Source organism: Corythoichthys intestinalis, chromosome 5, assembly GCF_030265065.1.
Source record: "Corythoichthys intestinalis isolate RoL2023-P3 chromosome 5, ASM3026506v1, whole genome shotgun sequence".
NCBI lineage: Eukaryota > Metazoa > Chordata > Actinopteri > Syngnathiformes > Syngnathidae > Corythoichthys > Corythoichthys intestinalis.
Genome location: NC_080399.1, coordinates 25,238,906 through 25,255,102, shown reverse-complemented (window position 1 = coordinate 25,255,102; position 16,197 = coordinate 25,238,906). Strand labels below are relative to the sequence as shown.

General features: G+C 38.5%; 1 protein-coding gene across 7 annotated transcripts in view; it reads left to right on the top strand.

The window, feature by feature from the left end:
• Positions 1 to 16,197, top strand: part of otogl (otogelin-like) — a 63,708-nt gene that overhangs the window by 5,430 nt on the left and 42,081 nt on the right. For 3 of the 7 annotated variants that reach the window (XM_057836667.1, XM_057836665.1, XM_057836671.1), the window contains exons 3-23: positions 912 to 990; positions 2,301 to 2,563; positions 3,497 to 3,651; positions 4,063 to 4,184; positions 4,263 to 4,468; positions 4,909 to 5,033; positions 5,730 to 5,836; positions 5,921 to 6,027; positions 6,402 to 6,548; positions 8,833 to 8,941; positions 9,012 to 9,058; positions 9,135 to 9,280; positions 9,540 to 9,666; positions 9,940 to 10,117; positions 10,216 to 10,340; positions 13,148 to 13,357; positions 13,528 to 13,696; positions 14,311 to 14,385; positions 14,862 to 14,905; positions 15,104 to 15,269; positions 15,716 to 15,823. In XM_057836667.1, coding sequence (XP_057692650.1) covers positions 912 to 990; positions 2,301 to 2,563; positions 3,497 to 3,651; positions 4,063 to 4,184; positions 4,263 to 4,468; positions 4,909 to 5,033; positions 5,730 to 5,836; positions 5,921 to 6,027; positions 6,402 to 6,548; positions 8,833 to 8,941; positions 9,012 to 9,058; positions 9,135 to 9,280; positions 9,540 to 9,666; positions 9,940 to 10,117; positions 10,216 to 10,340; positions 13,148 to 13,357; positions 13,528 to 13,696; positions 14,311 to 14,385; positions 14,862 to 14,905; positions 15,104 to 15,269; positions 15,716 to 15,823 — 2,815 coding nt within the window. The remainder of the gene's footprint in view (positions 1 to 911; positions 991 to 2,300; positions 2,564 to 3,496; positions 3,652 to 4,062; positions 4,185 to 4,262; positions 4,469 to 4,908; positions 5,034 to 5,729; positions 5,837 to 5,920; positions 6,028 to 6,401; positions 6,549 to 8,832; positions 8,942 to 9,011; positions 9,059 to 9,134; positions 9,281 to 9,539; positions 9,667 to 9,939; positions 10,118 to 10,215; positions 10,341 to 13,147; positions 13,358 to 13,527; positions 13,697 to 14,310; positions 14,386 to 14,861; positions 14,906 to 15,103; positions 15,270 to 15,715; positions 15,824 to 16,197) is intronic. The other 4 variants (XM_057836670.1, XM_057836672.1, XM_057836669.1 and 1 more) reach the window with 3 other exon arrangements.

Sequence of the window (16,197 nt, the reverse complement as noted above, 5' to 3'; positions counted from 1 at the left end):
AACTTTTTGATCAACCTAAAACTATTTGTGTATGTTAAGTAAACTTAACTTAAAAATGCACAACCTAATATAATTAATATAACAATAATTAACCATGTCCAGTATGGCTATGTACTTATTGTTTCAACATTACTGCACGTGTCTCATCTTAATAAAGTCATAGTGTGATGAGGGATGATATAAAAGCACATGATCATTTTCAATCAGCCCTGTCCGGATAAAAATCCTATGTATTTATATATTGTGCAAACAATGTTCAAAAAAGAAAATACAGAAATATTGTAAGAACCAAAGTAGACTTCAATAACTTCGGCAATTTAGATTAATGCCTTGTGCACAGGTAGCACAGCTTTTTAAGACCAAATACCCTACCCCATCCAACAAGAAAAAAATAAATCTACATACACACCACCTTGTTTGTAGGATCAGTCATAGGAAATTATCCATACCCCACCGCATACATTCATAAAAGTACGTGCAAATTGTCACAATGATTTTGTCAAGTAAATCCACCAGCTATTTTTTTCAGTGTTGTAACTTATTTGGGTTTACACTGTGTGTCTTAAAAAGTTATTCTCTAAAAGACTGAAGCAAAAAGAAAGGTTTTCCACTTTACTATAACTCAGGGTTTGTTCCAGATTTGTATCACATAAGAATTGAACACTGCCTCTCCACGTTTACTTTTAACTCATCAGGACAAAAGAGTGCAGACTTTTAGATACAGCTATTGACACTCAATGTGGCTCCAACACCGAGTCCAATGAGTGATTTTCAGTGTTTAGTACAGTGACATGTCCCCTTGTGCTCTCTCAACCCTGTGTGACGAACCTATCCACTGCATGTAGCAAACAGGACCTTAGTTAACTCACTGCTCTGACCACTCATTCACGCTGGTCTGTTTGTGTGTACAGACGGGCCAATGCACTTAGAACGAAACGGGATATCCTCTGGGATGAGGTCGGTACACGACACCGAAGAAACCCAAAGCAGGTCAGGGTGCAAAAAACACGTTTAAATAACACACAATGTTTTCTTTGTATACAATGTGACAAACATTTACACTTTCTCAGTCAAATGCTGTCAATTTCTTTTGGTGTTTGTATTCATTTTAACTACAGCAGTTACAGCTCTGTTGTTCTCTCTCCAGTAATAGATGAAAAATCACAATGAAAAATCTGAAAAAAACATGAAAAATCAGGATCCCTGCTATGTTAAAGTTAGAGTGTTAAACTTTTTATATTGTTAAAATGGATTGCAATCAAATAAAAAGAGAAATATACTTTTTAGGAATAAAATGTAACTGCCTTATTTTGTTACCACGCTAATGCATTTTGGGTCAAGAGCTTCTGGGTGTACATCTTGGCTTAAGTTTGCATATTATCTCTGTTCTTTAGTGGGCTTCTTAAACTTTAGGAAATTTACTCATCAGTGACCGTAAGGTTTGCAAGAACAGTAGAAAATCAATTGATGAAAACAGCAATACTCTATTATGCATTTGATAGTCGTGAAGTCTATTGTATGATGTATGATAATTCACTTTTTGTTTACACTGTAAAGGGTATATTTTTGTTTTCTATTTTGTCGCATTCAAAACAATGTTTTCACCATAATGCACAGCGAAAAAAATCCAAATTTTTGGGTGTACATTTATTACACATAAATTAAAAACTTTTAAGATGTCCACCACGAAAATACTACCGTATTTTTCGTTCTATAAGTCGCACCAGCCATAAAATGCCCAACGAAGAGAAAAAAAAACATTTAAGTCGCAAAGGAGTATAAGTCGCATTTTGGGGGGAAATTTACTTGATAAAATCCAACACATAGAACAGATATGTCATCTTGAAAGGCAATTTAAAATAAAAATGCAATAGAGAACAACATGCTGAATAAGTGTACAGTATTTAATGTCACATGATGCATGAACAACCAAATACAAACGTGGCCGGTATGTTAACGTAACATAGATATTAAGAGTTATTCAGATAACTATAGCATAAAGAACATGCTAACAAGTTTACCAAACCATCAGGGTCATTTCAAAACACCAAAATAACGTGTGAAATTATATAATAATTTGTTAATAATTTCACACATAACTCGCTCCTGAGTATAAGTCGCACCCCTAGCCAAACTATGTAAAAAATTACGACTTACAGTTCGAAAAATACGGTACATTTTTTTGTCAAATTTTGATTCCAACTATATGCAAAGGCTATTTTTGGTCATCGTACTTGATAAGGCTAAGTGGAACATAATGGAAAAAAGTTAGACAGCCACTGATTAGTACCCATAACCAGGCATTCAGATCGGTCCTCTCTGATGGGACTTTGCCACGCAGCATTTTGCACAACTACACAGCCAGAGATTCCTCCTCAGGTAAGTAGCCTGCTGGTTTGCATAATCAAGTTGATGATATCACCAAACGGAAGCTACCCAAATAATTTTTTTTTCATAACCTTCCCTTCAGAAAATTGTGGCTGCCTAAATGGTGGCTGGTGTCAAGATGATGGGGTGTGTGACTGCACCCAACTCCAGGCGCTGGGAGACCGCTGCCAGATAGGTAAGTAAAGTAAGAGTAAAGCACAGCAACGTGGCACAATGAGATACAATACCTAAGGTCACTCTCGGTACCCCAGTGCACAAAGTAAGGTTCCTTCATAGAGGCATGTTTGTTTGAGTTTTATACGGTAAAACATGGTTGAACATCCTTGTGATGAACAACAAGGGAGTTAAAATATTCAAAGATTTCGCAGAAAAGAGGAAGCATTTGTCCTTTCTGTCAGCCCATATCTTCTCAGTTATTATGAGAGTGCAAACCCCAGGGGGAATGAATACCCTCCTGGGGCCACTGTGTTTATTATTATGTACTACTCTAAGTGTGTTCCCTGTGTGGGTTGTAAGCATTCTTATATTTGTTATTCTATGCATGTCATACTCCCTGGTAATTTAGCAAATATTCATGAAAGATTAAAGCACTACCATATTATTAATTTCTCCGTATCTCTTGCTCTCTACATACCCAACAGGAAAAGAAAGATATTCACATGTAGGACACAGATATGGGACCGAGCTGAGAGTTCAAGATTTTAAGAGATCTTTTTTTTTTTTTTTTTTTTTTTTTTTTTAACAATATTAAATAGATTTTTTTTTCATGGGCCAAATTAATAGAGCAGATTATTTTACTAGATAAGACTAAAAGCCAAAGCAGCTGGGTATGTTAGAAAATAATCATAGATTTTATCTGCTCATTTACAGATAAATTATAACAGTTATAAAAATGTGTCCTTTGCAAAGCAGATAAGATAATTCGCTTTACCCACCATCAAACTCCCTTTAAAAGTCCGCATCATAAGCAGTGAAAATTGAATAAACCAAGGAGGATTCTCATGTGGCTGAAGGGTCCTTCTTAAATACAATCTGATGATAAAAGTGAGATCACATTACTTTTAATTGACAGAATTTATGTCGCCAAAACCTAATACTGATCTGTCAGTACCTAACCAGGGTCAAGACAGAGATGGGATTTGTAGGTCCTGGGGTCAGCACCACTATGAAACCTTCGATGGGATCTACTTCTACTTTCCTGGGACGTGCTCCTACGTCCTGGCCCAAGACTGCCATTCGACATCACCTCAGTATACTGTGTGGGTAAGAGCAATCACATACTGTAGAACAATTTATTTTAATGAAGTCATTACAATTATAAATCCACTTCCTTTCTACTGTAGTATTAGACAGGTCATTTAAAAGTTACCAGTTGTCCCAATAAGTTTATTGACATGCTTTTGTCAAAATATTTTACAGTAAAGATAAAGGATTTGGGGAAATTGGCAGCTCGCAATACCTGGTTGACTAATTTCACAATATGAGGTGACCCAACAATCGAGATACAGTATAACGCATTAAAAAGTTAATTATGAATCACCTGTAAGATGCTGCATCTCAGTGTATGCTAGTGTATACAGTGAAATAGATCACGATACGACAACAGTATGTCAAGTTTTCACTGTACTATCCCACTGCAAATTGTGATTAGCAAATACTATGGCATGTCCTCAGGTGCACAACAGCAGAATGTGCAACAGCAATTTGTATTCATGCCCAAGAGCTCTCACCCTGCTTTTTCCAAATGAGGAAGAGATCCATATATCTGCATACCATGTCCACCAGGGAGGACACAGGTATGTGCTGTGCACAGATATTCGCGTATTAACAGCCTATTTTGATTGAGGATTTGAATCTTTTTTGTGTGATGCTAGGCTCAGTCTACCACACACGATAGGAGGTGTTTTCATTGAGCGGCTTGCCGATTACCTGCTGGTAAAGAGTGTTTTCGGATTTTCTCTGGCCTGGGATGGAGGCACTGGTGTCTACCTGAAGTTGAGCGAGGAGCACCAGGGCGCCCCCTGTGGTTTGTGTGGGAATTTCAACCACATACCAGGTGACGACCTGACCACTGTCCGTGGTAAGAGTTGTCACAAATCTTCTCAATTATTATGAAATTCCGAGCATGAAGCAGTATGGAGCCTCTCTAGGAATCCCTATTTATTTTTCATACGATGCAATGATGACCCAAAATTGTGTCGACATTTCTATTACAACAGGAGAAAACAAAAGTCCCAAAACACACCTACTCAAAATTGAACAGGCTGTCACCCATTTTGGTTTTAAACTGATTTATGGGCCAAATTCAGAGCTTGCATATTAGAAAACCAATAAGAAAATTCTCAAAAATGGGGCCCAATGAACTACCAGTACAGTAAAATAAATTGCTGAAACTCTTTTTGGAGTACAGAAAGGTTCGTATGCGGAGCTATTCTGGGCATACATTAGTCTTAGTTAGTTGTTTGATTTGCTATGTTATCAATATACACTGTACAGTATGTCACAATTGTGTTATTTCAGGCATACGGACTAATGAGCCGGCTGTGTTTGCTAACAGCTGGGCAGTTGACCTGCCTCATGAAAGACTTTGTCCCTTAGTGGACCTTGACTTCAGTGGACCGTGTGACTCAGAATCTGACATGGATGTAAGTACCACATTGATGAGCTAAACTGAAGGTTTTTACAGACAAATGACAATACAGATTCTATTCTATTCTATTCTATTCTATTCTATTCTATTCTATTCTATTCTATACTGACTGAGCAATTAGGCGTGTCAGCTTCACAGTCTGAGACTCTGAGTGTCTAGTTCAGGGGTGGGCAAACTATTACACGTCTTACAAGAGCAATCTGTTGATTTGAGTCAGGTGCTTCTTGTTTTCCCGGACCCCTCATTGGTTAAACCGCCTGTGCTGGATCAGTTGTAACAAAGACCAGGACCCAGTGCGGCCCATGATGACTGGTTTTCCCACCTCTGGTCTAGGTTCTCATCTCAACTCCAACATTCCTATATGGACTTTGTATTTTCTACCAAAGGGTACTCCTTGTAGTCATATTGGGTTAATTGAACACTTGCCCGTTAGTTAATACGAGCGTATATGTTCTCATTGTGCCTTGGGATTGTCTGGCATCGAGTCCAAGCTAGCCTTGTTTGCGACTCTGAACATTCTTGATTTACTTTCAAAATGTTTAAGTGCAGTAGAAGACTATCTGAAAGGTACATTGTGATTTTACTGTATCTGTAAATATTTTAAAAAACAATGTTAAGTATATACTTCAATACACTGTAGGTAAATGCTTAGTAGCTCTTGCTTCCATTGCTATGCCGTTCATGTTTGCAGGATGCCATCGAGAAATGCAGTGCTCTCCTCTTCTTCCCCTTCCTGTCCTGTCACGAGAATATTGATCCCAATCCATTTGTTGCCAGCTGTGTCTCTGACCTTTGTATGTAAGTCACATCATCCTCCAGTGTCCACTGTTTATGATAGCTCAGGTACAGTCCCACATTATTCGACCTGTATTTCTACCATAGAGCTGATGATGAGGAGACATTTTGCAGAGCTTTGGTGGAGTACACCCGAGCCTGCTCTCATGTGGGATATCCAGTGAGGGAATGGAGGGATAGTTTCCCCTCTTGTAGTAAGTTCTTAGTACAACTTCTGAATTTTGAACAACAGACCAGTTTGCAAACACAGGTTTCACCAGCTTATGTATGTTATGTAACTGAGGAAATAAATATACATTTAAGTGCATAGTCCTGTTTTGTGAATGTGTTTATAGAGTTTTAAGAACCAATACAGCATACCACACGCATTATATATCCAGTTACAAGAGTCTCCTACGAGGCCAGCGTTTTTTTTTTTTTTTTTCAGAGCAGATCGAGGAAGAATAAATAATCACTCTAAACACACCTCACACCACAGTTGAATCACAGGATAATACTTGGCATTTGACAGTCAGGCCTTTAATTGGTCTTCTTTGTTTTGTGCATATATAACTCTCTTTACCTACAGATGATGGTTGCAAGGAGAGCTTCGTGTACAGAGACTGTATCAGTTGCTGTCCTCCCACCTGTACCTTTGAAAAGGAATGCCTTGGAACCAACCTGCATTGCCTGGATGGCTGCTACTGTCCTGATGGTAGTGAAGACAAGGAACTTAGTAATTTCTATTAACTGATAGTTGATTAGTTTGTTTTAAAATGAGTGTTTTATTTTTAAATATAAAAATTAGATATAAGACCAGGTAACTACTGCACTCCGATGTTGATGATGTGATGTGCTGTTTTTATGTCATTTCTTTCCAAGAGGCAATTCTCTCAACTATACAAAAATTCTTAATTTTAGTTGTTAGAATTAGCCAGTAGAGGGAGCCGGGCAGTCGTAGTTCACTTATTACTTGTTTTTATAGAATGCAGAAAAAAAGTACAAGCGAACATATTGTGGGAAATTGACTAGTAGTAGTTTAAGTAATTTTAGTAAATTCATCTCTAAAAGCCTAAGTAATTAACCCTTGAGAGTCGAAGGACGCGCCGGCGCGTCCTCAGCGCACGTCGTCTTTGAAGCGCCCTCACGTTTTAATTACGTCACCCTTATGCCTTTGGTTGGTCTCGTTTTAAAGTGCGGAAGTTGCGGTTTACTCTCGTTATTATTTGAAGTCAATCGACCAACTAGAACGTGAGATATTGTCATTTAAGTTTTATAGTTTTATTGTCCTCTCAAAAAAACATTAAAACGCTGCATGGATCATTTGTTTATGTCTATATTTCCATCATTTCTTGTCCTTTTTCAAAACGGAAGCTCCATGAAAAAAACACAAATCAAACGAACCCTTTCGAAGTCACAGTGGAAGCACAAAATGCGTTTTGTTTTGTTTTTTATAAATATAACTGCCGCGCGAGGTTCTGCCGAACGAGAGGGGAGGAGTGTTCTGAAGCAGCGAGGTGGCGAGCGACGGCTGTTTGGTTCGAGCAGCAACTTTGTGTGACTTTGACAATGAACGGAAAACTAAATTTAGCGCAAGAAATTGTGCTTTTTGATCAACTTGAGGAAGAGGATGGTCCAAATTCGTCATCATCGTCTTCTTCGGAAGAGTCCTCGAGTGAAGATAGTGACGGATTTGAACACGTGGGTGACGCCATCGACGAGCAGAGGTAAGCCAACTCACTCTTTTTTTTTTTTATGATGAAAAAGTTTCTTTTGAAAGTTTCTTTTTATATTGCAAGACAAAGTTAATTTTGATGCAATATAAGTGTGTGTTTGTGAATATAATAATAAAATGTGCATATCAGATCAAAGTCGTACGTGCACTGTGGGTATCCCAGGCAGGAATTTATAATTTGTGGTGTTCTACTTTCTATATGAAGATTAGGGATGTAGCACATATTCAGCTATGGTATTCTTTCTATTGTCATACATATAGATTTCCATTATTATTTATTGCTGTATATATTTTTATTTTATACTTTATTATTTTCATAAATACTGACTTTTTTCATGTACATTTATAGTGACAATGAAAGTAAAAAGAAATGAAAATGGAAGGGTGGAAAGAGGACCAACACCCCATGGAAGTGTGAGCTGTGTGATGTAGCCCTGTGTCTAATTCCAGGACGAAACTGCTTTTCAGAGTGGCAAGCCTGACAAAAATTTAACTTGTTTATTGTAAATATTTTTGAAAATACTTTTTTTTCCCAATGTTATATATATATTTTTTTCCCCACAATCAGCATTCTCAATTTGTGTATATAAATGTGTGTTCAAGAAGCTTGATTGTGTGTACATAGTTTTCATCAGGTGATGAGCCGCAATACCTAAACTCATAAAGAGATGGCCTCTAAACACTTTTTGTGTTAGATGGTATATATTTTTTCACTGTTCTTCACTGTTTGGTCTGCTGTATATAACCTGTTTTGACTAGAGCATGTATAAAGGCAAAAAACGCCTATGGCTATACCTGTTGTTTATGTTGAATTGTCAAATATAAGACTATTTATTCTAAATTTTTTTGGTTGAATGTTCATCCTAACATGTTGAATAAATATTACAAAGTTTCAAAACGGTTCGTTACGCATGTTTGGTTGTCAATTGGACATCAATATTAAAAATTTTGACAAAACGATTTTGGAATTTTTGGTCTTTTTGGGCCCAAAATGATGATTTATAATTGGTTAGTGTAGGAAACAACAGTTTGGACATGAAGTTCAAGGTGTCCAAAAAAAGGGACATAACCAGGTCATCGTAAACAATTCTTTCTTTGAAATATAAAGGCAACTTCAAAGGCATGCAAAATCAGACAAAATAGGCCCAGACCTTAAAAGGTTAAATTCAATATCTTACTAATATACTGTATATTAATGTATCAAATAAATTCACAACCAAACACCATTTTTTGCACTTTACTCGCCACAAATGCAAATTTTGATCATTTTACTTTTGTCCATCAGGGCTCATTCTACAAAATGGAACATGTATAGCTGCTTCTCAGTGCCCGTGTGTTTACCACGGTTCATCATACGTGCATGGACATGTGCTTCGACAGGGTTGTAATGTTTGGTGAGTGTTGAATTTTATTATGTTAAGAAGTATCATGAAGTTAAACGACTTTAGCACTTATTTTATTTAGTGTTTGCGTGGGAGGTATATGGAACTGCACTGAGAACAACTGCACTGGTGAGACTCCTTTTGCACAGAAAGCATTGATTGAACCAATGACTCCATCATTTTAATTCTGTTCATCTTTCCTCAGCGGAGTGTTCAGTCATGGGTGACGTGTTTGTGACCACATTCGATGGGAGGATGTTTCTTCAGCCAGGGGCGTGCCAGTACGTCCTCGCTAAGAGCCGCGGCAGCAGCAGATTTACCGTCACACTGCAGTACACTACCTGCACTGAGGTGCTGAAGAGATGAGGAGCCTTCACTGACATACAGTATATCAGGATTACCCCTAAGACATTACTGAAATGCTCTCATATATTTTGTTTATGTACACTGGAGAAATGTTCTCATATAGTGTGTGAGATTGTTTCAGAAGTATGTTAAAGAGTGTTTCAGGGAAGTGTTTGAGAGGTATTCCAGAATTCTGTCCCTGATGGCCTATAATGCATTTAAAAAAACAAACACTCATGACTAATCTGCATATTTATGTGTACAGAAGCTGGTATGTATACAGTCAGTGACTCTGTTGCTGGAAGCGGATGTCAGTCGCCAGATTACTCTGACCAGAGAAGGAGGGGTGATGATCGGCATCAACTCGGCACCTATGCTGCCTTACAGTGATGGTGGATACTAACTGTATTTTCTACTTTTACCCTTGACATAAATTTCTCAGGAACAGCAGTAGTATTCTTTGAGCATTTTGCCATTAACAGCCATAAAAGCCAAGCCCATTTTAACTTGCAGGGCTGGCATTGAGCGAATTCTGTCTGATCAACCTTGTGTTGTAAACCCAAATGAAAAAGAAGTCAAGAGGGTTAATCTGATCCAGAGCAAATTTCTAATTAAATGAGCACTTTTACCAATTATTGCATCACTTTTTTTGTCTGGGTGTGCAGATGTCATGGATGTGCGTAAACTGACCTCAGTGTTCACGCAACTGAAAGCACGACTGGGGCTAAGATTGCATTACGATGGCCGAGGTGGGCGAGTCCATCTCCAGCTCGAAAGCCGCTGGCGTGGTTTGACTCTTGGTCTTTGTGGGACCTTGAATGGAAATCTTAGAGACGACTTTCTGTATGTCACTACATTTCACATCAAATACACTCATGCCATTATATATACCGTACATATATTTTAAAATTATTTTCTATATGTATTCCATTCGTGTATAGGTCTCCTGCTGGTATGATTGAGGGCACACCACAGCTACATGCCAATGCTTGGAAGGTCTCTTCAGCCTGTGTAGCACCGGTTAACATGCCGATTGTTGATCCGTGCGAAATTAATCTACAGAACGGTAAAGTACCTCGAATAAAAAGCAAAATCGAATGAATGTTTACAGTGAAATATCAGTATACCCTTAAAAAAATCTCTTCTAGGCTTACGTTCTAAATATGATCCCAGTTTACGTTTTTATTATAATCAATGGTCTTGGGATTATACGTTTTCAATTGAATAATCTTAAAAAAGGGAGAACATTATATAAAGAGTAAAAACAACCCAAAAAAGTCCAAATAAAAGAAAAGGTACCAATCAACAGAATTTACTAAATATTAAAAAAAAAAAAAAAAATTGGAATTGATTCGTTTGGAACTGTACTGTCCTTTCCTATGTTCGAAAGGAACCACTTTTTCTTTTCTCCTTGAACGGATAACATATTGCAACAAAGTTTCATGAAAGCTGGCATAAAGGTTAGGAACCTGGATTTAATACTGGAGGGCGGCTTGCCCTCAAAAAATGAGATGAAGTCACTAAGGAGAATGATGCCTGGGCTTGCCTAAGATACTGCCCAGATAAGTGTAAGATGCCTGAATGGACAAAAGATGAGTACCGTATTTTTCGGACTATAAGTCGCACCTGAGTATAAGTCGCACCAGCCATAAAATGCCCAATGAAGAGGAAAAAATCATATGTAATTCACACCGGAGTATAAGTTGCATTTTTTGGGGGGAAATTTACTTGATAAAATCCAACACATAGAACAGATATGTCATCTTGAAAGGCAATTAAAAATACAAATACAACAGAGAACAACATGCTGAATAAGTGTACTGTTAATAATAATGTTACATGATGCTTAAACAAGAAAATGCAAATGTGACAGGTATGTTAACGTAACATAGCTATTAAGAGTTATTCAGATAAATATAGCAAGAACATGCTAACAAGTTTATCAAACCATCAGTGTCACTCCAAAACACCAAAATAACATGTGAAATGATATAATAATGGGCTAATAATTTCACACATATGTCGCTCCACAGTATAAGTCGCACCCCCAGCCAAACTATGAAAAAAACCTGCGACTTAGTCTGAAAAATATGGTAGTTTAGGTTTTGTGTGGGCATTAACTACAGGGACCCAACTCTTTGCACAGAGTTTTTCCTTGGATAAAAGCTATAAATGTTTTATATACAGTGGGTGTATATATATATATATATATATATATATATATATATATATATACTGTGCAAAAGTTTTAGGCAGGTGTGAAAAAATGCTGTAAACTAAGAATACTTTCAAAAATGGAAGTGTTAATAGTTTATTTTCATCAATTAACAAAATGCAGTGAATGAACAGAAGAGAAATCTAAATCAAATCAATATTTGGTGTGACCACCCTTTGCCTTCAAAACAGCATCAATTCTTCTAGGTACACTTGCACACAGTTTTTGAAGGAACTCTGCTGATAGGTTGTTCCAAACATCTTGGAGAACTAACCACAGATCTTCTGTGGATGTAGGCTTCCTCAAATCCTTCTGTCTCTTCATGAAATCCCAGACAGACTCGATGATGTTGAGATCAGGGCTCTGTGGGGGCCATACCATCACTTCCAGGACTTCTTGTTCTTCTTTACGCTGAAGATAGTTCTTAATGACATTGGCTGTATGTTTGGGGTCGTTGTCATGCTGCAGAATAAATTTGGGGCCAATCATACGCCTACCTGATGGTACTGCATGATAGATAAGTATCTGCCTGTATTTCTCAGCATTAAGGACACCATTAATCCTGACCAAATCTCCAACTTCATTTACAGAAATGCAGCCCCAAACTTGCGAGGAACCTCCACCATGCTTCACTGTTGCCTGCAGACATTCATTATTGTACCGCTCTCCAGCCCTTCGGTGAACAAACTGCCTTCTGCTACAGCCAAATATTTCAAATTTTGACTCATCAGTCTAGAGCACCTGCTGCCATTTTTCTGCACCCCAGTTCCTATGTTTTCTTGCATAGTCGAGTCACTTGGCCTTGTTTCCATGTCGGAGGTATGGCTTTTTGGCTGCAACTCTTCCATGAAGACCACTTCTGGCCAGACTTCTCCGGACAGTAGATGGGTGTACCTGGGTCCCACTGGTTTCTGCCAGTTCTGAGCTGATGGCACTGCTGGTCAACTTCCGATTTCGAAGGGAAATAAGCTTGAGGTGTTTTTCATCTGCTGCACTAAGTTTCCTTGGCCGACCACTGCGTCTACGATCCTCAACGTTGCCCGTTTCTTTGTGCTTCTTCAAAAGAGCTTGAACAGCACATCTTGAAATCCCAATCTGCTTTGAAATCTTTGTCTGGGGGAGACCTTGCTGATGCGGTATAACTACCTTGTGTCTTGTTGCTGTGCTCAGTCTTGCCATGGTGTACGAACTGTGATATGATACTGTCTTCCACAACCTCACCTTGGTAGCAGAGTTTGGCTGTTCCTCACCCAGTTTTAAGCCTTCTACACAGCTGTTTCTGTTTCAGTTAATGACTGTGTTTCAACCTACACGTGACATTGATGATCATTAGCACCTGTTTGGTATAATTGGTTGATCATACACCTGACTATAATCCTACAAAATCCCTGACTCTGTGCAAGTGTACCTATAAGAATTGATGCTGGTTTGAAGGCAAAGGGTAGTAACTCCAAATATTGATTTGATTTAGATTTTTCTTTTGTTCACTCACTTTGCATTTTGTAAATTGATAAAAATAAACAATCATTGTTTATATTTTTGAAAGCATTCTTAGTTTACATCATTTTTTCACACCTGCCTAAAACTTTTGCACAGTACTTTATATTATCCAAGACTCCATGTCAAGTGAATAATGTGTTTTTTTTTTTTTTTTTTAGTATTTTATGCCTCCAAATGTGAGGTGCTCCTGGGAAGTGTGTTTGCCCCATGCCACGGTTACATCAGTCCAAACATCTACCGGCAGCAGTGTCGCTACCAGGCCTGCCGTTGCGGAAGTGCTTGTCTGTGCACTGCTCTGGCTCACTACGCCCTGCTCTGCTCTAAACACGGAGTTGACGTTAATTTCCGAGCACACGTCTCCGAATGTGGTGAGTTGTGAGAGCCGCTGGAGTGAGTTTAATCACTGTCGAGATTTGAAAACAATATATTTACATAATTGCAATAACAAACTGTCGGGAATGGCTTGTGGGATTTTTGGGGGGATTGTTTGTAGAAATTAGGTCACATCGTTTTTTTCCTGTTGGTTGTGTACATATAGGAGTGGTGTGTCTAGGAGGGATGCTGTACCATTCATGTGTGTCGTCCTGTGGGCGGTCCTGCCGCGCCCTGTCCAGCATGGAAATATGTAACCCCGATGACTGTGCCGAGGGGTGTGGCTGTCCTGATGGCAGTTACTATGACGACGTGCGCCAGCGATGTGTGCGAGTGTAAGACTTTAGTCATAATAAGATGTAAACCTAACCCTGTTAAAATGGATTTTTTTCAATGTACCATGAGAAATATTTCGAAGCTGTCCTTCCATGTGCGTTTTTTTTTCTCGTTATGGTTGGCAAATTCTCACACTCACAAGATTGCAGATAAATCTGAGTGAAATATAATTTGTAAAATTTCATTTACACAACGTATAACTTAAATTGTAGCAGTACTTTGCTTTAAATGAAAGGATTCAACAGTCTGTTGGCTTGGCTTTAATTGCTCATTCGTCCTTGTCTAAATCCTCCAAATGTAACAGATTGCAAGGGCATAACCCCCTTTGGGTTTCATCGGTGATTGCCAGTTGGAAATTAGTCTGATCTCTGACTGAGTCAATCCGAACCTTTTAATTTCTATTTACAAAGTCCATTCACTATGGCTGAAGTGCCAGTTCCAGATGAAGAGATGAGTGGGTTTGGTGTTTTTCTAGTAAAGAGAGCTATGGATTCCGTAATTTTTTAAAATAAATTTTCCCTTTCAGTTGTGGGTTTTGTACAATTGAAAATTATGAGGAAAAACATGCACACAAGCAACTGCCATAAACTAGTAATTTCTCTGTCATTGGCAGAGCTCAGTGCCACTGCTACAGCATGACTGGTGTGTCTCAACCAGGCGAGGTTATCTTCAGCGTCACTGGACCCTGGTGAGTCACATATGATTTGCTCGAAAAAGCAGAAAGACATTTTGGCTGCTTTCCTATTTGCATCATCTACGCCGCATTGGACAAACAAATACAGTCAACTCTCACTATTTGTAGAGTGTCAGGACCAGACAGACAGAAATAGCACAAATGTGCAAATAAATTGTTTTAATTGATAAAACCATCAATATACTGCAATCAAAATGTGGTTCTCAAAAACACATAGTTTACAGATTATTTCATTTGGGAAAATTGCATTGAATGCTTCTGTGTGTTTGCCATTTCACAACCCATGACAATACTAAATATTGCTTTGACATGAGCTATTTTATCATTCTTTTGACTCTGCAAAATGCAGCCTAGTTGACAAATAGCAGTTTTGCAAATCTTCAATAGTTTACTGTACAGTTCAATGATGTTTAAATGAGACGAAATGCACTTCAGTTAACCTGCTTTTTATCTCTTTCATTTCCAACCAGTCTGTGCAGGAATGGGAAGTTTGAGTGTGTGCCAGAGGAAAAAGGTGACCCCCCCTTATTACACTCCCCCTTCTTTCAGTTCTTGTTTCTTCTAACAACAAAGTGTTGTTTCAGGCTGTGTCCTTTTGCTGAAATCAAGCTTATTATGGTAGTAGCCTTGTAGCTTGTTTCCCAGGACTACCTAGTGGGGTTACCAAGGAGGACACAGGCATTGATTTACCTGCATCTCTGTATGTGAATAGAGCCAGACAGCCCAGAGATCGAGGAGTGCCCCAGGGGTAAAGTTTACCACAGTTGCGCTGAGCAGAGAGGCGGTGTGGCCTGTGCGCCGACATGCCGAAACCTCATGTTGAACGTCACCTGCTCACCCAACACCCCGTGTATCCCGGGCTGCGTCTGCCCTCCTGGGTAAATACATGCCCCTTGCCGAACGGTATTGTTTTTCATTTGAATTACACAGGTCCTGAAATTGCCTATCAAGTACTCAAAAAAAAAAAAAAAAAAAAAAAAAAAAAACCATCATCTTAAATTAAGCTCGTTTGACAAATCTCTGCAAAAATGATTTCATTAAAGAGATTAATTTTCAAATATATGCAAGGGGATGTGAGCACAAAAAGACGAAAAACCGGAGGCCGTCTGCGAGATGGAGATATAATTAGTGGGTAGTCATTTACAATGATTAAAGGCACAGTGTACTTAATCAAGAGAGAGAGCATGCTCCGTATGCTTTCATCTTCAAAATCGCCACACCAATATTAGTACCATGTTCTGCACAACTTCCTTTTTACCTTCTAGAATACGTGTCTCTCCTCAATCTGGTTCTGAATACACATATTGATATATTCTATTTAAAGGCTGGTGATGCACCGTGGGGAATGTTACTATCCAGAGAACTGCCCCTGTGTCTGGCTTGCCCTGGAGTATCTCCCTGGAGAAACAGTGGAAACATCCTGTTCTAAATGGTTTGCCAAAGTCCTTCTTGGAACTGCATTTAATCATTTGTTATGTCTAAAAAATCCTGAGTCAGTTTATAAGTGGGGGTGTCCTGGTACAAATATTGGCAGTGCATACAGTGGGGCAAATAAGAATATAGTCAACCACCAATTGTGCAAGTTCTCCTACTTGAAAATATTAGAGAGGCCTGTAATTGTCATCATGGGTAAACCTCAACCATGACAGACAGAATGTGGAAAGAAAAAAAATTAAGAGTGGAAAATAAGTATTTGGTCACCTACAAACAAGCAAGATTTCTGGATGTCAAAGAGGTCTAACTTCTTATCACGAGGTCTAACGAGGCTCCACTCGTTACCTGTATTAATGACACCTGTTTTAACTC